Genomic DNA, 23980 nt, shown 5'->3' with positions numbered 1-23980 from the left:
TACTGAATGTTGCCGTGTTTATTAAACGATTCATCCATGCGCAGCATTATTATAAATATTTTTTTTTATTTCAGTGCCCTGGGGATATTTAAACCCTAACAATTAAGTGAGACCAAATGTCCCAGTTCTGATAAATGAAAGTAGCGAATCCTTTGCAACATCATTTTGAATATATATATATATATTATGTGTGACACTTTGTTTAGAAAAGCCATATTTTCAGAATCAGAAACTGCGTGAAACTTATTTTGATTCTTAGGGGTAAACAGTAATAGATAAAATAAATATAGTAGAAGATACGGTAAAGAAAGGCCTATTTATAGTGCTCAAGTGCTTTGGTAAATCATATTTATGAAATAAAAAGTCGAAATTATGGCTTAAGTCATAAATTAATTACATAAAAGTCGCAAATTACAAGATACTAAATCCAAATTATGACTTAAAATCATTATTATGACATTAAGTCGTAATTTTTACTTTTTATCATGACATCAGACTCACATATCATAATTATGACGTACCAGGTCATAATTATGAATTACTGAATTATCACTGAATTATTAGTGTGTGTGTTTTTTTTTTTTGTGTTTTTTTTGCTGATTTTGTTCAATTATTGTCAAAAACTACTTAACAGGATGGACAAACTGATAATAGGGCGGACAAAATAATTTCAGATCAAATAAAGAATTCTTTAAAACTGTAAATTTTAAAAGTATGATTTTTCTACTTTATCCATATTTCCCTTAACAGGGTGGACATACTGAGGTTGGCCACATCAAATTTGAAAGATAAAATTGGTAAAAATAGACGGTTAAAATAATCAAGGATCTCACTCACTTTTCCACATTGTTTTCCCTCCAAAAGAGGAGATAACTACTTTATGATATGATGTCATTTAATTTGTCCAACTTTCATTTAAAGGTTAGGTCCAAAAAACAACAACAAGGGGGACAAGCTAAAAACCTTGATTATAATTGTTAAAATAAATGATATAATTGCAAAAAATTAGGGCTGTCAAACGATTAATCACGATTAATCGCATCCAAAATAAAAGTTTGTGTTTACAAATATTTTTTAAATACACATGCATGTGTGGGTATTTATGTATTAAAAATAATTATACACAGTACACACACATATATTATGTAAACACAAACTTTATTTTGGATGCGATTAATCGCGATGAATCGTTTGACAGCCCTAAAAAATATATACATTAGAGAGAATTATTACTGATATACCCAACAATGTACAAGAAAACGGACACAATCATGTATAGAAACGGTTGTATGATGAAAATGGCTTACGTGGGCCGGAGGACAAAACGCTGATATGTTGTTTCAAATTATTATTATTATTAATCAACTTCAATATGCTTAGAGTTAAAATGGTGTTATTTATGACTAAGACAGGTTTAAATTGATATTAATAATGTTGTGTTGTGTTATGTTATGTGAGTGTGTGAGCGCCACTGCGGTTGCTGCAGGTCTATGGCGTCACGGGTGACGTCACCGGCTCTTCACCCCGATCCTCCCCAATCTGACGGTGTTCTGCTCGTTTTATGACATAATCCGGCGATAATAAAGCATGTCTACTCCTGCGAGACGAAGGCTTATGAGAGACTTTAAGAGGTTTGTGATTTCACATGAGTGTTGTGTGTTGATGTGACGCCAAACGCGCGCTTTGTTTATATACTCTCGACTAGCCTTTAGCCGCGTTAGCTAGGCCTGCGCCAGAAAGCTCATTCCTGGTGCTTTTCTCCACAGTACCATAGTACAGTACTACAGTACCTTTTCTCAGGGTAGACAGTAGTTGTGGGCATCATAGGCAGGCTTGGAAAGCACTTCTGGTGTAGGTTTGGAGATCCAGCTCTTACTAACCAGCTGCTCAATAACGTGAAAGAGCTTCACAGTAAACATACCAATTTATCGCCATTCTGGACTCATTTTTATAAATAAAGAAAGTGGTAACACTTTATAATAAGGTCCCTTTAGGTAATATGAACTAACCATAAGAAATTTATATGTTACTGTATTTTATAATCTTAGCCAACATTAGCTAATAAACAAAAATACAATGTTTTCTTGTTAGTTCATGTCAGCTCAGGTCTATTCAATGATATTAACATACATCTTTTGATTTTAATAATGTATTAATATTAACTAAGATTAAAAAAATACTTTAGAAGTTGTCAGTTCATATTAAAGGTAGGTTAATATCTGGTTGCAACTCTCTTCACATCCTGATAGCAATCAATAATAGAATTGGTCTAAATATTATTACATGTATATATATATATCTTCTGTGGAAGTCTCAGGACCAAAAAAAAGTAAGAGCTCTGTAAGTTGTTTACGTTCATTATTATTGTAATATTATGTGCTTTAAGACATGAGGTAATTTAAAGGGATAGTTCACCCAAAAATAAAAATTATCCCATGATTTACTCACCCTCAAGCCATCCTAGGTGTGTAAGACTTTCTTCTTTCAGCCAAACACAATCATATCAGTTATATTAGAAAATATCCAGGCTCTTCCCAGCTTTATAATGGCAGAGAATGGGGGGTGAGATTTAGAAGCCATACGACTAATCCAGTCCAGGGGTTAATAAAGGCCTTCTGAAGAAAAATATCCATATTTATAACTTTATAATATAAACTAGAATTACTGGCTTCCGTTAACGGCTGTACACGAATCGAGTTCCGGCGGAAGAGTGACCTCTGACCCGACGCATGACCTCTTACCTGACGCATGACCTCTGACCCGATGCATGAAGTAGGATATAGGAGTAGCGTTTGTTGTAAGAAAAATATCCATATTTATAACTTTATAAACTATAATCACTGGCTTCCTGTAATGGCTTCACGCGAGTCTAGTTCCGGCGGAAGAGTGACCTCTGACCTGATGCGTGACCTCTGACCCAACACATGACCTATGACCCGATGCATGCCGCATTGACGAATGTGAAAGCGCAGAGGATAGAGCAAAACAAAACACCAGTCACGAATTAGAAGTGTAAAAGGAGAATTTTTAAAGAGAAATGTGGGAGGAGCTTGAGTTTGTTGTTTGAACCGCGAGGCGTCGACTTCATCATGCGTCAGGTCAGAGGTCATGCGTCGGGTCAGAGGTCATCTACTCTCACTTGAGTTTACGCTACTACTACATCATGCGTCAGATCAGAGGTCATGCGTCAGGTCAGAGGTCATCTACTCTCACTTGAGCTTACGCTACTCCTACGTCATGCGTCAGGTCCGAGGTCATCTACTCTCACTTGAGTTTACGCTACTCCTACATCATGCGTCAGGTCAGAGGTCATGCGTCAGGTCAGAGGTCATCTACTCTCACTTGAGCTTACGCTACTCCTACATCATGCGTCAGGTCAGAGGTCATCTACTCTCACTTGAGCTTACGCTACTCCTACGTCATGCGTCAGGTCAGAGGTCATCTACTCTCACTTGAGCTTACGCTACTCCTACGTCATGCGTCGGGTCAGAGGTCATCTACTCTCACTTGAGCTTACGCTACTCCTACATCATGCCTCAGGTCAGAGGTCATCTACTCTCACTTGAGCTTACGCTACTCCTACATCATGCCTCAGGTCAGAGGTCATCTACTCTCACTTGAGCTTACGCTACTCCTACATCATGCCTCAGGTCAGAGGTCATCTACTCTCACTTGAGCTTACGCTACTCCTACATCATGCCTCAGGTCAGAGGTCATCTACTCTCACTTGAGCTTACGCTACTCCTACATCATGCCTCAGGTCAGAGGTCATCTACTCTCACTTGAGCTTACGCTACTCCTACATCATGCGTCAGATCAGAGGTCATGCGTCAGGTCAGAGGTCATCTACTCTCACTTGAGCTTACGCTACTCATACGTCATGCGTCGGGTCAGAGGTCAACTACTCTCACTTGAGCTTACGCTGCTCCTACATCATGCGTCAGGTCAGAGGTCATCTACTCTCACTTGAGCTTACGCTGCTCCTACATCATGCATCAGGTCAGAGGTCATCTACTCTCACTTGAGCTTACGCTACTCATACGTCATGCGTCGGGTCAGAGGTCAACTACTCTCACTTGAGCTTACGCTGCTCCTACATCATGTGTCAGAGGTCAACTACTCTCACTTGAGCTTACGCTGCTCCTACATCATGGGTCAGGTTAGAGGTCATCTACACTCACTTGAGCTTACGATGCTCCTACATCATGCGTCAGGTCAGAGGTCATCTACTCTCACTTGAGCTTACGCTGCTCCTACATCATGCGTCGGGTCAGAGGTCAACTACACTCACTTGAGCTTACGCTGCTCCTACATCATGCGTCAGGTCAGAGGTCATCTACTCTCACTTGAGCTTACGCTGCTCCTACATCATGCGTCGGGTCAGAGGTCATCTACTCTCACTTGAGCTTAAGCTACTCCTACGCTACTCCTACGTCATGCATCAGGTCAGAGGTCATCTACTCTCACTTGAGCTTACGCTACTCATACGTCATGCGTCGGGTCAGAGGTCATCTACTCTCACTTGAGCTTACGCTGCTCCTACATCATGCGTCAGGTCAGAGGTCATCTACTCTCACTTGAGCTTACGCTGCTCCTACATCATGCGTCAGGTCAGAGGTCATCTACTCTCACTTGAGCTTACGCTACTCCTACATCATGGGTCAGGTCAGAGGTCATCTACTCTCACTTGAGCTTACGCTGCTCCTACATCATGCGTCAGGTCAGAGGTCATCTACTCTCACTTGAGCTTACGCTGCTCCTACATCATGCATCAGGTCAGAGGTCATCTACTCTCACTTGAGCTTACGCTACTCATACGTCATGCGTCGGGTCAGAGGTCAACTACTCTCACTTGAGCTTACGCTGCTCCAGAGACTATTTATATAGAGACATGCCACTTCCTCAATCCTCAATACAACTATATAGGGAAAACCTGTAACGTCAAAGATGGCGGTTGTATGCATATGTCCCGCCCCTCCCGCTGGAAAGCCAATCGTCTGCTTTTAACAGTCAAGCCGGGAAACATTTAAGCCTATCGTCTGGTTCCACTGACGCATGCGCACAGTTGAGGTTTGCGACAGCGGAGACGATTTGGCGACAGCGAGTTGTTTTGTGCCATGGTGTTGTCACTGTTGTGTGCAAGATCAGATGGAATCCACATGGAAGAGGGTGATAACAACGCGAAAACACCGGACTACCAAGGTAGTTGTGGCGAGCAGGCCGAGGACGAGGGACGTGAGAGAGCTGCGTGAGGCCGGTGGCGTGATTACTGATGAGCGGCACCTGCGCGACGCATCGTCTCGTATCTCTCACGGAGGAGCGGAGGCATAAAAGGTGGAGCGACGACATGGAGATCGAGAGAGGAACAGGCCTGATTTTATGTTGTGTTTTGTTTCTGTTTTGTGTGGCCAGCAGCTCATCCGGGGCTGCTGGCATACTTCCATTTTTGGATTTGTTTATTTATTAAAATGGTTGAATGTTCGCCGGTTCCTGCCTCCTTCTTTCCATAACATCTGAACCTTGTTACAGTAGTTAAAGCATTTTATATCGACCACAAATATGTTACCTTACATTCTAAGTATGTGCTGTAGAGCACGACACCGGCATTCTGGATAGAGACGTAAATGAAGTTGGTGTCGTGAACCCTTGCGCATGCGTAGTAAAAGTATAACCTGTGGGGAAAAAGGTGTTTTAAACCTTCTTTTGGGGCAAAGTCATCAAACTTTTTCAGCGATTTTTATCATATTTTACTGCTGTTTCTATACATGCAGTTTTTATGTCCCGATGACCAGTGAAAGTGCAGTTCTGACTCTCTGCCCATTCATTTAGATAGGAGCCTGGTCTTGTTAGTCGGAAATAGCTGCCCGGAGGCGTTGCCAAGATGGCGGCCGAGTGGCATGACTTGCCTAAAAGGACTTTGGCTGCTCCTACATCATGCGTCAGGTCAGAGGTCATCTACTCTCACTTGAGCATACGCTGCTCCTACATCATGCGTCAGGTCAGAGGTCATCTACTCTCACTTGAGCATACGCTGCTCCTACATCATGCGTCAGGTCAGAGGTCATCTACTCTCACTTGAGCTTACGCTACTTCTACATCATGCGTCAGGTCAGAGGTCATCTACTCTCACTTGAGCTTACGCTGCTCCTACGTCATGCGTCAGGTCAGAGGTCATCTACTCTCACTTGAGCTTACGCTACTCCTACGTCATGCGTCAGGTCAGAGGTCATCTACTCTCACTTGAGCTTACGCTACTCCTACGTCATGCGTCGGGTCAGAGGTCATCTACTCTCACTTGAGCTTACGCTACTCCTACGTCATGCGTCGGGTCAGAGGTCATCTACTCTCACTTGAGCTTACGCTACTCCTACATCATGCGTCAGGTCAGAGGTCATCTACTCTCACTTGAGCTTACGCTACTCCTACATCATGCGTCAGGTCAGAGGTCATCTACTCTCACTTGAGCTTACGCTGCTCCTACATCATCCGTCGGGTCAGAGGTCATCTACTCTCACTTGAGCTTACGCTGCTCCTACATCATGCGTCAGGTCAGAGGTCAACTACTCTCACTTGAGCTTACGCTGCTCCTACATCATGCGTCAGGTCAGAGGTCATCTACTCTCACTTGAGCTTACGCTGCTCCTACATCATGCGTCAGGTCAGAGGTCAACTACTCTCACTTGAGCTTACGCTGCTCCTACGTCATGCGTCAGGTCAGAGGTCATCTACTCTCACTTGAGCTTACGCTGCTCCTACGTCATGCGTCAGGTCAGAGGTCATCTACTCTCACTTGAGCTTACGCTACTCCTACATCATGCGTCAGGTCAGAGGTCAACTACTCTCACTTGAGCTTACGCTGCTCCTACGTCATCCGTCAGGTCAGAGGTCATCTACTCTCACTTGAGCTTACGCTGCTCCTACATCATGCGTCAGGTCAGAGGTCATCTACTCTCACTTGAGCTTACGCTGCTCCTACATCATGCGTCAGGTCAGAGGTCAACTACTCTCACTTGAGCTTACGCTGCTCCTACGTCATGCGTCAGGTCAGAGGTCATCTACTCTCACTTGAGCTTACGCTGCTCCTACGTCATGCGTCAGGTCAGAGGTCATCTACTCTCACTTGAGCTTACGCTACTCCTACGTCATGCGTCAGGTCAGAGGTCATCTACTCTCACTTGAGCTTACGCTACTCCTACATCATGGGTCAGGTCAGAGGTCATCTACTCTCACTTGAGCTTACGCTACTCCTACGTCATGCGTCAGGTCAGAGGTCATCTACTCTCACTTGAGCTTACGCTACTCCTACATCATGCGTCAGGTCAGAGGTCATCTACTCTCACTTGAGCTTACGTTGCTCCTACATCATGCTTTAGGTCAGAGGTCATCTACTCTCACTTGAGCTTACGCTGCTCCTACATCATGCGTCAGGTCAGAGGTCATCTACTCTCACTTGAGCTTACGCTGCTCCTACGTCATGCGTCAGGTCAGAGGTCATTTACTCTCACTTGAGCTTACGCTGCTCCTACATCATGCGTCAGGTCAGAGGTCATCTACTCTCACTTGAGCTTACGCTACTCCTACGTCATGCGTCAGGTCAGAGGTCATCTACTCTCACTTGAGCTTACGCTGCTCCTACATAATGCGTCAGGTCAGAGGTCATCTACTCTCACTTGAGCTTACGCTACTCCTACATCATGCGTCAGGTCAGAGGTCATCTACTCTCACTTGAGCTTACGCTACTCCTACATCATGCTTTAGGTCAGAGGTCATCTACTCTCACTTGAGCTTACGCTACTCCTACATAATGCGTCAGGTCAGAGGTCATCTACTCTCACTTGAGCTTACGCTACTCCTACATAATGCGTCAGGTCAGAGGTCATCTACTCTCACTTGAGCTTACGCTACTCCTACATCATGCGTCAGGTCAGAGGTCATCTACTCTCACTTGAGCTTACGCTGCTCCTACATCATGCTTTAGGTCAGAGGTCATCTACTCTCACTTGAGCTTACGCTGCTCCTACATAATGCGTCAGGTCAGAGGTCATCTACTCTCACTTGAGCTTACGCTGCTCCTACATCATGCTTTAGGTCAGAGGTCATCTACTCTCACTTGAGCTTACGCTGCTCCTACATCATGCGTCAGGTCAGAGGTCATCTACTCTCACTTGAGCTTACGCTACTCCTACGTCATGCGTCAGGTCAGAGGTCATCTACTCTCACTTGAGCTTACGCTGCTCCTACATAATGCGTCAGGTCAGAGCAGAGATGCTCACAAGTCTCTGAGCTAGAGTCCAAGTCAAGTCTCAAGTCTTTGAGCTAGAGTCCAAGTCAAGTCTCAAGTCTCTGAACTAGAGTCCAAGTCAAGTCTCAAGTCTCTTGTGGTTATAAGTGTTGCATCACGTACAGCGACCCATCCAGGTTGCTTAGAACACTGCATAACTTTATATAAGGAATTCAAAGCATGTAATATGTTAGGTTACACTTTATTTCGATAGTCCACTTTAGACATTCTACTAACCATGTACATTTTCAACTACATGTCAACTAACTCTCATTAGAGTATTAGTAGACTGTCAGGTTATGATGTGGGTTCGGGTTTGGAGAACAAGTTGACTTGTAGTTGCCAAGTTACTTATAGTCAGTAGAATATCTGTTGGGGAACCAACAAAATAAGATATTATAATATATAATTAGCAGATATTAAGCCTACTAATACTCTAATGAGAGTTAGTTGACATGCAGCTGCAAAGTTACTTATAGTTAGTAGAATGTATAAAGTGGACTATCAAAATAAAGTGGTACCATATGTTATTATGACTCCTTTATCTATTAGCATACAGTATCAGCTTTGATTTTGGTATATAATCAGTGTAAACAGGCTATTACAACATGACAAAAACACCAAGAATGCTTTACTTTTAGTTAATTTCTTTATTTTGCCTTGTAGCTTGAACATACCAAGACATAAGACCAAATATAGAAAATGATATAACTCACAACAGTAAAATTGACACACTCCTATTTAGTGCAAAACATCAGTGTAGCTAAATGCAAATAAACTATTGCATCCAAATGAAATTTTTAACACTACAGTGCACTTGCAAAACATTCAAATGCTCAAAATCTTTAGTGTAAATGTGAAGCAACTGACCAACTTTTGGCATGTAACTTGTTAAGAACAAAATGTTTAGAAATAAAAAAATCCAAAGGGTGAGAACAGACTGGTTAACCTTCTCTTCTCTTAACACACTAGGTATGGGCCACAAAACATTTCTGGCTTCTTCTGGCTGCACTGCCTATGCAACTAATCATAGCTTATATACTGTAAGTCAACACATCCCAGACTCTCAAACCAGTGTAACGTTATAACTAAATGAAACAGTAACGTTACATGATCAACAATAAACCTGTTTGTAGACAACGGGCAGCCAGCGGCACGTAAATGATTAACGTTACGTTAATCGACCAGCACAAGTTTGGCAATTAAACAAACGCTCATTCATATTTCATAAGGAAGACAGTCGGAGTTAACCTCCCGTAACGTTAGGTAGCTAAAGCAATAAGCAAGCTAACGGTAGATGGTCAATGCTGAGCTAAACATGTTTACTCACCTATCAGGGTGCGTTTTCAGATGCCTGATAAAATTAGATGTGGTTGAGCCAGAATCTTTTATCGTGATACTGCATATTTTGCATTGAGCGCTTCTTTTGAGCGCGTCTTGTTTGAAGTTTTTTAACCCAAAGCTAACGATGAATGGCTCAGCAGCGGCCGTTGCAGTCAAACTTTTTGTTTGTTATCCTCTCATGTGTGGTCGCGCGCGCGCTGCCAGCAATAGGCCACGTAGTACGTGGTTACGTAGGCAGGTTATAGGTAACGGAGGGAGGGGGATAACAGCGAGCTCATCAGACGTTTCCTAAAATTAAACATTGTTCACGAGTCCCGCAGCTCGAGTCCGAGTCGAGTCTGAAGTCTTTCGAGGACGAGTCTCAAGTCGAGTCTGAAGTCACTGTGTGTGGGACTTAAGTCGCACTCGAGTCCGAGTCTCAAACTCGAGTCCCCATCTCTGGGTCAGAGGTCATCTACTCTCACTTGAGCTTACGCTACTCCTACGTCATGCGTCGGGTCAGAGGTCATCTACTCTCACTTGAGCTTACGCTACTGCTACGTCATGCGTCAGGTCAGAGGTCATCTACTCTACCTTGAGCTTACGCTACTCCTACATCATGCGTCGGGTCAGAGGTCATCTACTCTCACTTGAGCTTACGCTACTCCTACGTCATGCGTCGGGTCAGAGGTCATCTACTCTCACTTGAGCTTACGCTACTGCTACGTCATGCGTCAGGTCAGAGGTCATCTACTCTACCTTGAGCTTACGCTACTCCTACGTCATGCATCAGGTCAGACAGAGGTCATTACTCTCACTTGAGCTTACGCTGCTCCGTCAGGTCAGAGGTTATGCGTCGGGTCAGAGGTCATCTACACTCACCTCAGCTTACGCTACTCCTACATCATGCGTCAGGTCAATAATCATGGGATAATTTTCATTTTTGGGTGAACTATTACCTAACTATCCTTTAAAAGAAGAAATGTCAAAGTAACAAATATAATGAATCTGAAGCAATATCCTCATCAGTGTTCAATAAGCTTTGACATATTTAAATCTTTATATTTATGATATTTACCCTGAGGGATTTTTTTTTTACCTTTATAAAGGTAGAAATTAGTAATAAATAATAAAAGATCGAGGAGACGAGGAGGGATATTGAGAAGCACCCATTGAGTCATTCATTCAAACGATTCGTTCAAACGGCTGATTCAATCAGGAATGAGGCAGTTGTTTATGAATGAATCATTGAATCTTTGACTCAAATGATTCGTTCAAACGGCTGATTCATTCAGGAATGATGTAGTTGTTTATGAATGAGTCATTGAATTTTTGACTCAAACGATTCGTTCAAACGGCTGATTCATTCAGGAATGAGGTAGTTGTTTATGAATGAGTCATTGAATCTTTGCCTCAAACGATTCGTTCAAACGGCTGATTCAATCAGGAATGAGACAGTTGTTTATGAATGAGTCATTGAATCTTGCCTCAAATGATTAGTTCAAACGGCTGATTCAATCAGGAATGAGGCAGTTGTTTATGAATGAGTCATTGAATCTTTGACTCAAACGATTCGTTCAAACGGCTGATTCGTTCAGGAATGAGGCAGTTGTTTATGAATGAGTCATTGAATCTTTGCCTCAAACAATTTGTTCAAACGGCTGATTCATTCAGGAATGAGGCAGTTGTTTATGAATGAGTCATTGAATTTTTTACTCAAACGATTTGTTCAAACGGCTGATTCAATCAGGAATGAGGCAGTTGTTTATGAATGAATCAATGAATCTTTGCCTCAAATGATTTGTTCAAACGGCTGATTCATTCAGGAATGAGGCAGTTGTTTATGAATGAGTCATTGAATCTTTGACTCAAACGATTCGTTCAAACGGCTGATTCGTTCAGGAATGAGGCAGTTGTTTATGAATGAGTCATTGAATCTTTGCCTCAAACGATTTGTTCAAACGGCTGATTCAATTAGGAATGAGGCAGTTGGTTATGAATGAGTCATTGAATCTTTGCCTCAAACGATTTGTTCAAACGGCTGATTCATTCAGGAATGAGGCAGTTGTTTATGAATGAGTCATTGAATTTTTGACTCAAGCGATTCGTTCAAACGGCTGATTCAATCAGGAATGAGGCAGTTGGTTATGAATGAGTCATTGAATCTTTGCCTCAAACGATTTGTTCAAACGGCTGATTCATTCAGGAATGAGGCAGTTGTTTATGAATGAGTCATTGAATTTTTGACTCAAGCGATTCGTTCAAACGGCTGATTCAATCAGGAATGAGGCAGTTGTTTATGAATGAGTCATTGAATCTTTGCCTCAAACGATTTGTTCAAACGGCTGATTCAATCAGGAATGAGGCAGTTGGTTATGAATGAGTCATTGAATCTTTGCCTCAAACGATTTGTTCAAACGGCTGATTCATTCAGGAATGAGGCAGTTGTTTATGAATGAGTCATTGAATTTTTGACTCAAGCGATTCGTTCAAACGGCTGATTCAATCAGGAATGAGGCAGTTGGTTATGAATGAGTCATTGAATCTTTGCCTCAAACGATTTGTTCAAACGGCTGATTCATTCAGGAATGAGGCAGTGGTTTATGAATGAGTCATTGAATTTTTGACTCAAGCGATTCGTTCAAACGGCTGATTCAATCAGGAATGAGGCAGTTGTTTATGAATGAGTCATTGAATTTTTGACTCAAGCGATTCGTTCAAACGGCTGATTCAATCAGGAATGAGGCAGTTGGTTATGAATGAGTCATTGAATCTTTGCCTCAAACGGCTGATTCAATCAGGAATGAGGCAGTTGTTTATGAATCAATCATTGAATCTTTGCCTCAAATGATTCGTTCAAACGGCTGATTCATTCAGGAATGAGGCAGTTGTTTATGAAATTCGCTGCTGAAACAGAACAAAAACTCAATATTGCGTCTCAAATGTAAGTGACTTTACTTGTTTATTGAGCGGTTGAATGAAATCAGTGTCACATTTTTAATCATAATGGTATTCACATCAGGATACTTGTCCGGTCGAGCAAGTGCAATTCTCTTTCTTTCGCCCCTTCAAAAAGTCCACTTGTGTCCCAGACAAGCGTTAATGTCGAGCCCTGTGTTAGCTTAGTGTCTATTCATCATAACCAAACAACAGCGCCAGTCCAGTGAAGTCCATCTGAATGTGTTGATTCTGATGCGAGATGTTCATTATTCACCAGAGGATCGGCCTGTCAGCAATAACAAACCAGTAAAGGGTCCATCTAAAGGCCTATTGTCCCACTTTACAGTTTGTATTCTGGTCTCTGTGAATGATTTGAAGCCCTGAATGAGGAACAATGATCTGAAGCTCTCTCGTGTTGGTTTACAGACTTCAGGAAGATCCTCCGACTGGCGTCAGTGGTGCTCCTTCAGAAAACAACATCATGCTGTGGAACGCTGTGATTTTTGGGTACGTTTGATAAAGTGAGACTCATGGCAGCCATTACAGTAGATGTTTATTATTATTATTATTATTTATGAATTATGTCTGTTTCCTTGCAGGCCTGTAGGAACGCCCTTTGAAGATGGTGAGCCAGTCCTTGACTCCTCCATAACACACAACACTAGTTAATAACCATTGATTATTCATCTGAGAGCGGCTTATATAAGCTATGCGAGGCTTAGGTCCAACTTTCCTGACGTATATTTAGTCAAGTCAGCTTTATTTCTACAATACAGATTGTTTCAAAGCAGCTTCACAGTCATAAATACTCCTAATGTTCCATTTTAGGGCTGCAACTATCGATTATATTGATAACCAATTGATTATTTCTTTGGTTAACCGATTAATTGGACGAAAAATCATTTTAATTTTATTCCATATCATGCTTTAAGGTTGTCGTCTAAACAATGGTGCAATTCGACTGCGGAGAAAACAATATAGTGGACCTATCTCTGTTCAGTGTGCCTCATTAATATGTGTTAATGTGCTAAAAGATATACGAAAACGGTTTCGTCTATCGACACGAAATCCATAAGTTTTTGTTCGCACAGTCTGAAGATGATATGATTCGATTTTGCTGAAAATCGGATAAACTGTCTAGAAGTTTGATTTAGATTTTTTTTAACGAAAATCAAAATGGTGGACAAGAAGTTTGGCTGATTAGGCTAATTTATTAAAAAGTTATTAGCTTTCTGGAAATTTCATTATAACTTTTGACCACAAGGTGGCGCTGCCCCAAAACTTTGAGTACTGTCAGGGAATGGTGCCGATGGCACATACCAAGTTTCGTAACAATACGCCAATGCGTTCGTAAAATATAGAAGATGGCTGATAAAATTCAAGATGGCCGACGCCTAAAATGGCCGATATGAAAAACTGGGTATTGTTCGACTCGGCATGCTGCACTGAATCTAAAAAGAACTTTTGTGAAGAGAAGTTTTGTGATATTTGGGCAAAGCATTCAGCAAAAGTAGCAATTTTTCATATCTCCTGGCCACTAGGTGGCGCTGTGCCGAAACTGTTGTCATAAACACGAAGTTTGGTCAGAATATGCTAAAGCATTTAGTGGCCATTTCGTTGAATTCGTTCGTGAGTTATTCGAGAACGATATGACGAATCGACTTTGATGGCATGTTCTGAAGATGATCTGGTTACATTTTCGTGAAAATCAGAGTAACGGCCTAGTAGGGGTTTGAATTTTTTGTAATTTTTTTATTAATTTAATGTTTACGCATGGCGTAAAAATGACGTCATAGGAAAAAGTTATTAGCAAAAACATGAGTGCAACTTTAGACAGTTGGTGGCGCTAGAGGGATTGAGTTAGAGACTCCAAAATTGCTGTGGTTAATGTTCAGACTGTCCTTTATCAGTGTGCCAAATTTCATAACACTACAATGTGCATAAGCAATGCTTCTATCGCTTGTTTCGGTTTCGCCTGTTTTCATCAGGACATTCAGTCCTCTTTCAGAAGTAATAGCGCCCCCTACCGTACAACAGTGGAAACACCGAAGCCGGGAAAGAGTTAATATAAAGTCTGTGCTTCTGATAACTTGAGCTCAGTCCGTCTCTGCGATTACATTTCAGATGCGTTTTTCCATAGAAACGCATACTATTATCGACTAATCAAATTCGTTGTTGATTATTATTGATTCGTTGTTGCAGCTCTAGTCTTTATTTTTACATTAAACCACAAAAGGTTGTTGCTTGATGTGATGTTAATTTGTAATTAAGTTCAATTTTTTACGATTTTGACGAAAATCAAAATGGTGGACTTTTTTTTTTTACGATTTTGATGAAAATTAAAATGGTGGATTTTTTTTAACGATTTTGACAAATCAAAATGGTGGAATTTTTCTGATTTTGACGAAAATCAAAATGGTGGACAGGAAGTTTGGCTGACTATGGCAAAACTGGTGTTCTAGGTATGACCCAAGGAATCTATTAAGATCAGTTTCATTATAATATGCTAATTTATTCAAAAGTTATTAGCATATTTGGAAATTTAATTGTAACTTTTGACCACAAGGTGGTGCCGCCCCGAAACTGAGTAGTGTCAGGGCATAGAGGTCATGTCTGATGTTATTTGTGTTCATCTGAGTCATCTCTCTCTCTCTCTCTCTCTCTGCAGGAACATTTAAACTCGTTATTGAATTTTCAGAAGAATATCCCAACAAGCCTCCTACGGTTCGCTTCATCTCCAAAATGTTTCACCCCAACGGTGAGCTGCTGTTAGTGGTTCTGAAGTAATAGTGGCTTTCGCACCGGTAGTTCTAGGATCTGGCCGCCAGGGTGGTTCCCCGAGGACTAATGGTTCCCATAGGAATGTTTTCCTGGTTGCGTTCGCAGCGCCGGCAGAAACTCTGACACGCTCGTTGTTGAGACTTTTATTTTGACGGCGCTGAGAACAAACGCTCGCATTCTCCTGTTCATTAGTGTACGATCTGTCGGACAGTGCTGTCTCATACGTTATTATATAGAGCTGTAATACACAGATAGTCGACAGTGATGAAGAGTTATTAGCGTATGCCGTGTGTTGATATCCAGTGTTGCTGAGCAGAAACACATCATCATGATTCTCTCGGTCTCCTCAGAGTTGTGTTGGAGTTTCTCCTCAGTGTAAAGCTTGAGACGTCCATCTATCCCTGTTTTACATGTTCGTAGAGTTAGTTTGTGGAGTAAATATATAGGCTATAATCTGTGTGTTTACACAGCTTTTTTTAAATGGCGGGTGCTGGTGTTCCGCGTGCGTTCGGCCAATCAGAGAACACTAACGCCACTGTAGCTCCTATAGCGCTGGTCTAGACCGACTCTGAAGGACGAGTAAATTAGTTCCTCAAAGGAGTTCCTAGAGCTCAAATCGTTCCCAGTTCCTGCGGTGCGAACGCGCCAACATCCGTGGACTTCCACCAATAGTCGTGGAACTGTGAACGGTTCCTCCGGTGCGAAAGCCCGTCGTGCGCAGGTCTGCAGTGTGTGTGACTGACGCTGTTCTGTTGTGGTCTAGTGTATGCAGATGGCAGTATATGTTTAGACATTCTCCAGAACCGCTGGAGTCCCACGTATGACGTCTCCTCCATTCTGACATCCATCCAGGTGCATGATGGGTTTGCTACTCTTCAGTTTCTAAACGCTCCTGTGGTGTGACATCTATTTTGCACATATGTTGCATGTTGTCTCTGTTAATAAGTTGATACTTAAATTTAAACCTTTCTGGAGAACCGGGTCAATAACGCTGTAAACTTCAACGGTTTCTACAGGGGAAACTCTTAAATTTGAATATGGTGCAAAAGTTCATTTATTTCAGTAATTCAACTTAAAAGGTGAAACTAATATATTATATAGACTCATTACATGCAAAGTGAGATATTTCAAGCCTTTATTTGTTATAATTGTGATGATTATGGCTTACAGCTTATGAAACCCCCAAATTCAAAATTAGAATATTGTGAAAGGTTTTCATATCTGTAATCCATAATCATCACAATTATAACAAATAAAGGCTTGAAATATCTCACTTTGCATGTAATGAGTCTATATAATATATTAGTTTCACCTTTTAAGTTGAATTACTGAAATAAATTAACTTTTGCACCATATTCTAATTTAAGAGTTTCACCTGTATCTATAACCAGGCGTGTGACGGGATCAGGTTCACATGTTAGGATAATTGTATTGATAATACACTACTTATACGGTATTATCATGATATTTAAATAAGTTGCTCAAAAAAAGTTTTGTCATAGGTTTAATAACTTAACTTCTTATAATAAAAAGAGCTGGACATTTAAATACAAAATAATACAAACTAATTAGTGCTGGGCAACGATTAATCGCATCCAAAATGTACATTATACATGTGTGTGTAGTGTGTATAATTATTTAGAATAAATGAAAACACACGCGTGCCTTTAAGAAATATCTGCATGTATATAGTGTCTATATATTCATAATTTAAATATTTTATGTATAAATAACACATTTTTCTTAAATATATACATGGATGTGTGTGTATTTATATATACAAAATAATTATACACACACCGATTCATCACGTGTCTCACCTGTGCGATTTTAATAATTAATAATCAAAAGTTCCCATTTTTATCCAAGTAAAGGCCCTTTCACACCGACAGTGAATAATCCTCTGATCTCAGAACAGAAGAAAGTAAAACAATAAACACAAACAAAAATGAAGATTAATCTACAGTCGTGTTTGCTTAGTATGGTTTAATTAGATCAAAGGTCAACAGCAAATACATCGCTTAATAACGTGAGATTAATATATATAAAGCATATTTGTGTAATTTAACATATTGTAGGTTTGAAATGTTTTTAAAGTCCCCCTGTGGTGTAAATCCAGCTTTAATGTTGTTTATATGGTGTTTTTAATACGCTTTAAGACAAGCCATGTGTAATTTCATAAATCGACAGTGTTTTTTTAATGAGGCGAGGGTGTCGAGTTACATTCAAGATATTTTAAGGCGAAAAAATGTGTGAATGTCATTTTGGTGATGAAAGATGAGTTTTAATGGATAAAGTTGGGGACTTTAACCACTGTGAGGAATACTGAGTGTGTGTGTGAGTCGAGTAAATGCTCACACGTTACTTGTAATGGGTTTTGTGAAGATTGCAGGCCATTAAACAAACCAAAAAAGCATTTTAATTAAACAATTTTTTTACAATGAAAAAACTAAAGATGTGTGACGAGAACAGAAACACCAATGAATGGCTAGAGTTCTGCTGTAGTGAGTCTGTGACGAGTGGATTTATTGTTGTGCTCATTCAGATCTCTTCCCATAATGCCTGTGTGATTGTGTTTAGTCTCTATTGGACGAGCCGAACCCCAACAGCCCGGCCAACAGCCAGGCGGCCCAGCTCTATCAGGAGAACAAGCGAGAATACGAGAAGAGAGTGTCTGCCATCGTGGAGCAGAGCTGGGTCGACTCGTAACACACACACACACACACACAGGAGAACTATATTTGTGTGCTTATTTATTTTAACTGCATGGTAAGTCATTGCTAACAGAGCTTGAGATGTGCTGTTGTCGGATTGATGCGGTTGATTTAAACTGAAGCAGTGCAGATTATTGGCAAATGTTGCGTTCTCTAGTTACACATCAGTAATATATCTGAAGATTAATCTCATGCCCGTTTCGCCTGTAAAAGCACCTGAGGATTGACTATGGGATCATCTTTTTGTATCTGTATTTGATAACATCTTTACGCTCACATGTTTGTGCTTCAAATATAAAAGCAGACAGTAAATGAGGGCGTGTGCATATGATGTTCGGAGAGTTAGCTTTTGTGAATTTATCAGAGGAACATTTATACTTCTAAAATGCTGTATAAAAAAAAGTAAAAAATATTCAGACTTGGAGTGAAGACAATGAGTTCATTTTTATTGTTGCTAATACAAAAACATTATAGTAACAAAATATAAACACTGTGAGAGCTAGTCAATGAAGGCTGGTGTGTTTCAGGATCTGATCCCCGGCGAGTCCTTCCGTCACCGCTGCGGAAGACAAGAGGAACACACACACACACACACACACACACACATTAATCTTCACTCAAACCCTCTGTTCGTACTCTTCAACACTGACGGGTCAGAGGGCTCGACTCAACCAGAGGCTCACTGCTAAAATAGTTTTTTTCTGGTGAAAGAAATATATAAATTAAGAAGAAAGCCAAAATATTAAATGTCACACATGTATATTTGAAGAGTTTGGTTCCAAAACGCAATAAATCCATTTAGATTAATTTGAGTAAAAATGTGTTTTCTTTACCAAGAAAGTGGAAAGATGAAAACCACTATTTTCTGTTTCAAACTTTCACATAGCATTTGTAGGTCATAAAAAAAATTAAAATCTAGGTTTTGATTTTCAAAGATTTATTATAAAAACGGATTATTTTTTCCCCCAAAATGCAATAAATCCATTGAATCAATATAAAAGTCGTTTTTTCTCATATTGAAGCTGTTGAAAATACACAACAACGTAAGTTTATTAGTATAATATTTTTATTAAGAACTGTAAAGAAGATTGAAAACATTTTTCCTCCTCGAGTGCCTCGTCTTCTTAATCTCCTCCCGTAAATGATTCGATTTCGATGCCTTACGTTTCTCACCCACCGCAGAAACAGCCACAGGTTCATCAATGCCGTCAAAATTATTCATTTTTTTGTTTGTTTGTTGATCGAAAAGTACAAAATAGATAAGAAAAAATAGGAAGCCGGGTGTATTTAAGGCGCTGCCGTTATGGCGTGTTCACACCGAACGCGAATTTAATTATTTGCGCGAGTAGATTACATACAAAGTCAATGCAAAGACGCGAATAGACGCATTATTCGTGCCGGGCGTTGCGAATGACGCGAATTGGGCGACGCGTTTGCCGCGATCGTCTTCCGCGCAAGTTGAAAAATGTGAACTCGAGCGAATGTTCAAGCGTCTAACTAAACGCGTATTTGACGCTCTATTCGCGTTCGGTGTGAAAACATTACATTGCGTGGAATGGTGCGTTGTGATTGGTTGAGAGTGGAATGGTGCGTTGTGATTGGTTGAGAGCGGATATATCGCATTCTGCAGAGAAGAGAGACTGGCGTTTGTCGCGGTTTGGAAAGAAAGGGAGAAAACATGACAGAATAACACGGCGGATATCGCATTTTACTTAAAATTAAACATTGTCTTTTCAATACCAACCAGATACAATACTGATTTTTGCAGTAACTAATTTTTTTTTTTTTTTTTTTAAATGTCGTTTATCGCGTTTTGGAACCAAACTCTTCATTTGCTCAGTAATCCACTGTTTTGTAGAGGAGGCCAAATTACAGGAGGGTATAAATCACTTTAGAAAGATGACAGCATCATTATAATATTTATACACAGAGATTGGTCTATTAGTGAAATCTGTTGACTTTATCCATCTTTCATTATATGTCTGTTCAAAAATGGGGAAAAACACTTATTTTTCCAAGTTTGCATGGCTGTAACTCAAGAAGTAATACAGATATATTAATATCCTTTTAGATTTGGCTTTTTCACAAACTCTTCTTTTGGTATCCGTGTTTTTGAGGGCCTATATGGTTCAATCCCAGAGATATTGGGATCTCAATGCGGCTCCGAGAGTAATTTGTGCACATCTTGAGCTTATGTTATTTCCCCCAAGTTTGCATGGCTGTAACTCAAGAAGTATTAAAGTTATCTTGATATCCTTTTAGATTCTGGGTTTTAACAAACATTTATTTTGGTATCTTCATTTTAAAGGGCCTATATGGTTCAATCCCAGAGATATGGAGATCCCAATGCGGCTCCGAGAGTAAATTGGCTAAAAAACAAATGTGGGTTACTTTGCACACAGCTGATACTTTATTATTATAAAGAGGAATATCTGACCAACAGACAATGTTGAAACTAGAAAGAAGAGTTTATTATCTAAACCGATATCTGTATTACTTCTTGAGTTACAGCCATGCAAACTTGCTTTTCCTATTTGTGAACGGTCACCGTTGGCATATAATGACATAAATATTGCTAACGTCAACAGATTTCACTGATAAACATACCAATCTCTGAGTAAAGAGAAAATGCTGCTGCCATCTTTCTAAAGTGATTTAAAAAACCTCTGAGTAAATCTACATTCATGACAATTAATATTTTGGCTTTCTTCACCATTAATGTTTGTCTTTTTTCAGAAAGAATATTAACAAAATCAAACATTTGAGCTGTGGAAGTTTCTTTGATTTGACACGGACTGAACCGTAGATCAGCCAAAGCTCACTGAGACGCCAGACGTGATGATGTTCTCACGCTAGTTGGCAACAGCCTCACACACACACACACACACACACACACACACACACACATTATTAAAAATGAACATATATCAGCCAATACCGATATGATGACTGATATATCGTACATTTGCATATCGGACAGGGCTCCAGACTAACTTTTTCACTGGTGCTACCAACTTTCTCAGTTAGTCGCACCAACATATGATTTGGTCGCACCTTTTTTTTTTTTTTTGCTACATGCCATGGGATTAATCAATGCATGCTGATGAATAGTGGTTTTAATGGACCAAGGCTAGCAAACACTTTCTGTGTTGCAGCAGAAATACCTGTAATATATTAATTATCATTGCCAAATTTCAGGATTTTCATGGATTTTGGACAGTAATTTTAATCTGTAATTTTAAGCATTTTACATTTGAATTATATACAATCTATCTGTCTATTATCATCTTTCTATCTTTTAAAAATCATTAAACATTCAAATGTATGCATTACATTTTAAAAGATTAGAGTATTATAATAAACTGATACAGATTTTTCGTTATCAAAGTTTATAGTTGTAACAAAAAGCAGAAATCTCACACTCCTTCCCTTCTGCATTTTATAATAATTCCCTTTTCCTCTGTCGAGTGATCATGAGAGTAATCGGTCGACAGAGGAAAATATAACCGCTGTAAAGACGTAGGAGGAAGGGGCTCTGTGTTTCGGGAGACCTTTTTTACCATTTTTATGTTCTTTAATTCCTGAATTCGTAATTGGCGCGTTTCACCATCAGTGTGCAATGCGCGTGACGTCTACGTTCGTCAATAAATAAACTGCACGTGTCTTGCGGAAGAACACTGTAGCCGGAGCTACTTCTCTCCGTTAATGTCTATGGCGAGTCACGCAGGCACTGGGCTACTCCGCAGCCGAGACGAGCCCGGGATAAAACAGTCTGAATATAAACACTTATTATAGGCGTACCGTAGTGATTCAGGATAAGTCAAAAACACGGTTTGGAAAATGGATTCATGATGTACTCGTTCATTTTGAACATAAGTTACGGACTGCAGCAGCTGATACAGCGGCGCTCTGTTGCTCAAGCGTCCACTCGCACTAATGCGACCACATAACATTTAACTCGCACATTCTCAAAAAATGGTCGCAGTCTGGAACCCTGATATCGGACATTTTTTAATATAACTCTGGTTATATTCGTCTGAAAGAAGAACGTCATACACACCTAGGGTGACTTGAGGGCGAGTAAATCATGGGATAATTGTCATTTTTTATGTACTATCACTTTAAACTGTGCAACTCTTCTGAAGTAAAACATGATCAGACAGATGTGTTGCATTATACTCCTCAGCTTGCACAGATCTCGTGTGTGTGTGTGTGTGTGTGTGTGTGTGTGTGTGTGTGTGTACCCTCTGCTGCTGTTCTTTGATCAGTTCATCTCTGGTCTTGAAGACAGGAGCGTCCTCCACTACGATCCCCTCGGCCATCTCTCCCACCTTCTCCAGCAGATCTGGGCTATACCTGCAGATACACAGAGGAGATCATCACACACACACACACACACGTCTCTGGGCTATACCTGCAGATACACAGAGGAGATCATCACACACACACACACCTCTGGGCTATACCTGCAGATACACAGAGGAGATCATCACACACACACACCTCTGGGCTATACCTGCAGATACACAGAGGAGATCATCACACACACACACACACACACACACACACGTCTCTGGGCTATACCTGCAGATACACAGAGGAGATCATCACACACACACACACACACACACACACACACACACACACACACACCTGGGCTATACCTGCAGATACACAGAGGAGATCATCACACACACACACACACACTTCTTGAAACAAGCAGTTTTACCAGTATTTGAGACTCTCTCTTTCTATATATATATATATATCACATCACATCACACACACACACAAAGTATGAGTCTGAGTGGAAGGCTGGCGCTGAACTGTGTTCTCAAATAAAACGAAGACTTTCATAAATGTTTGTCCGGGGCAAGTTTAGCATGTATTATAAATGTAAACAACCTATTAGTTACAATTTTCGTTAGTCAGACTGGTTTGATATCACATGTTCGTGATATATTATATAATACTATTTGGCATTTCATAATGGTTTAGAAGCTTAACTAAGCTTAAAAAACTCGCAAATGCACGTCAGAATTGTGAGATAAAAAAAAAACACAATAACCTAAACCATAATATTATTCCCGTGCGGAAACACGTGACTCTTGCGGCCTGACCCCTGACCTGCAGCCCAGGAACACGTGGTTGGCCCACACCATGGACAGCGCGAGCAGGTGGTCCACGCGAGGCTCCTCCTCGTAGTTCGAGATGTTTCTGAATAAAAACTCCCTCCTGGACTTCCAGTGCTTGTCGCTCTCGGACACGCCGCGAAACGTCTCGATGAAGTCCGACAACAGCCGGTTCTGCCCGATGAAGTCCTCCACATCCGCGGCCGCCATGGTGGAGATGTGACGTCACTCTCCTCCTCCTCCTCGCTTTATTGGCGGCTGGCAGAGCAGATTGTGGAGCACTAGCGCCACTACCGCCGCCAGCTGGCCCGGAGTGCACCTGCAGGAACAGTAATCGAATCATTCTTATACAGGAATCAACATTTGAAGTGGATCGAAAAAAGTTCATCAAAGTTGGCCTAAGACAAGAACAGGTATTGTTCAATATTCATGTATAACCTTGATGAAAGGTTATGATCCACTTCAAATGTATATATTTCGCATATTGCATAGGAATTCTCCCACTTTTTGATTTTCTATGATATCAAGTCATATAATCAATATAGGCATCCCACAAATAAGTATAGCTTATCCTTTAGTATTTAATTGTATATACTTCTTTGTGGGATGCTTATATTGATTATGTAAATTGCCATTTGTGTGCAGAGACTGGAAATGATCCAGTTCTTCCTGATATTGAAACACCATTTCTGTTTGTGTGTTGGTCAAATTTATTTCAATACAATGATTTTTAGTTGTGTTTTTTATTTAAAATTGTATATTATATTGGGATTTTATGGTACTAAATCATATTTATGCAGCAGATATAA

The 23980-nt window shown here is 40.5% G+C and overlaps 2 protein-coding genes across 3 annotated transcripts; one reads left to right on the top strand and one right to left on the bottom strand.

Moving 5' to 3' along the window:
• The first annotated feature begins 1473 nt into the window (after positions 1–1473).
• Positions 1474–18188, top strand: ube2b (ubiquitin-conjugating enzyme E2B (RAD6 homolog)). 2 transcript variants are annotated; one of them, XM_056242765.1, is made up of 6 exons: positions 1474–1631; positions 12971–13051; positions 13144–13169; positions 15213–15302; positions 16089–16177; positions 17906–18052. In XM_056242765.1, exons 1-6 carry the CDS (start codon positions 1588–1590, stop codon positions 18032–18034), a joined length of 459 nt encoding a protein of 152 aa, XP_056098740.1. In that variant the 5' UTR covers positions 1474–1587; the 3' UTR covers positions 18035–18052. The 2 variants fall into 2 exon arrangements, with proteins under 2 accessions (XP_056098740.1, XP_056098742.1); XM_056242767.1 differs by lacking the exon at positions 16089–16177 and having other exon boundaries at positions 17906–18188.
• A 276-nt stretch (positions 18189–18464) lies between these two features.
• cdkn2aipnl (CDKN2A interacting protein N-terminal like) lies at positions 18465–23426 on the bottom strand. Its single transcript, XM_056242754.1, has 3 exons — positions 23167–23426; positions 22284–22395; positions 18465–18598 (listed from the first exon to the last, which is right to left on the bottom strand). The coding sequence occupies exons 1-3, from the start codon at positions 23379–23381 to the stop codon at positions 18593–18595; spliced, it is 333 nt and encodes a 110-aa protein (XP_056098729.1). The 5' UTR covers positions 23382–23426; the 3' UTR covers positions 18465–18592.
• Between the last annotated feature and the right edge of the window lie 554 nt (positions 23427–23980).

This window comes from Rhinichthys klamathensis, unplaced genomic scaffold (assembly GCF_029890125.1).
Source record: "Rhinichthys klamathensis goyatoka isolate OS25496 unplaced genomic scaffold, OSU_Roscu_1.1 h1tg000750l_1, whole genome shotgun sequence".
Classification (NCBI taxonomy): Eukaryota; Metazoa; Chordata; class Actinopteri; order Cypriniformes; family Leuciscidae; genus Rhinichthys; species Rhinichthys klamathensis.
Note: the sequence above shows the minus strand (reverse complement) of the source record. Positions and strands in the feature narration are given on the sequence as shown.

Bases quoted from the DNA above. Each gene is read 5' to 3' on its own strand.
- ube2b (XM_056242765.1), top strand. From the start codon at position 1,588: ATGTCTACTCCTGCGAGACGAAGGCTTATGAGAGACTTTAAGAG. The intron at 15,303-16,088 runs GTGAGCTGCTGT...GTTGTGGTCTAG, and splicing joins CAAAATGTTTCACCCCAACG to TGTATGCAGATGGCAGTATA. The intron at 16,178-17,905 runs GTGCATGATGGG...GATTGTGTTTAG, and splicing joins CCATTCTGACATCCATCCAG to TCTCTATTGGACGAGCCGAA.
- cdkn2aipnl (XM_056242754.1), bottom strand. From the start codon at position 23,381: ATGGCGGCCGCGGATGTGGAGGACTTCATCGGGCAGAACCGGCTGTTG. The intron at 22,396-23,166 runs GTCAGGGGTCAG...GTGTATCTGCAG, and splicing joins CACGTGTTCCTGGGCTGCAG to GTATAGCCCAGATCTGCTGG.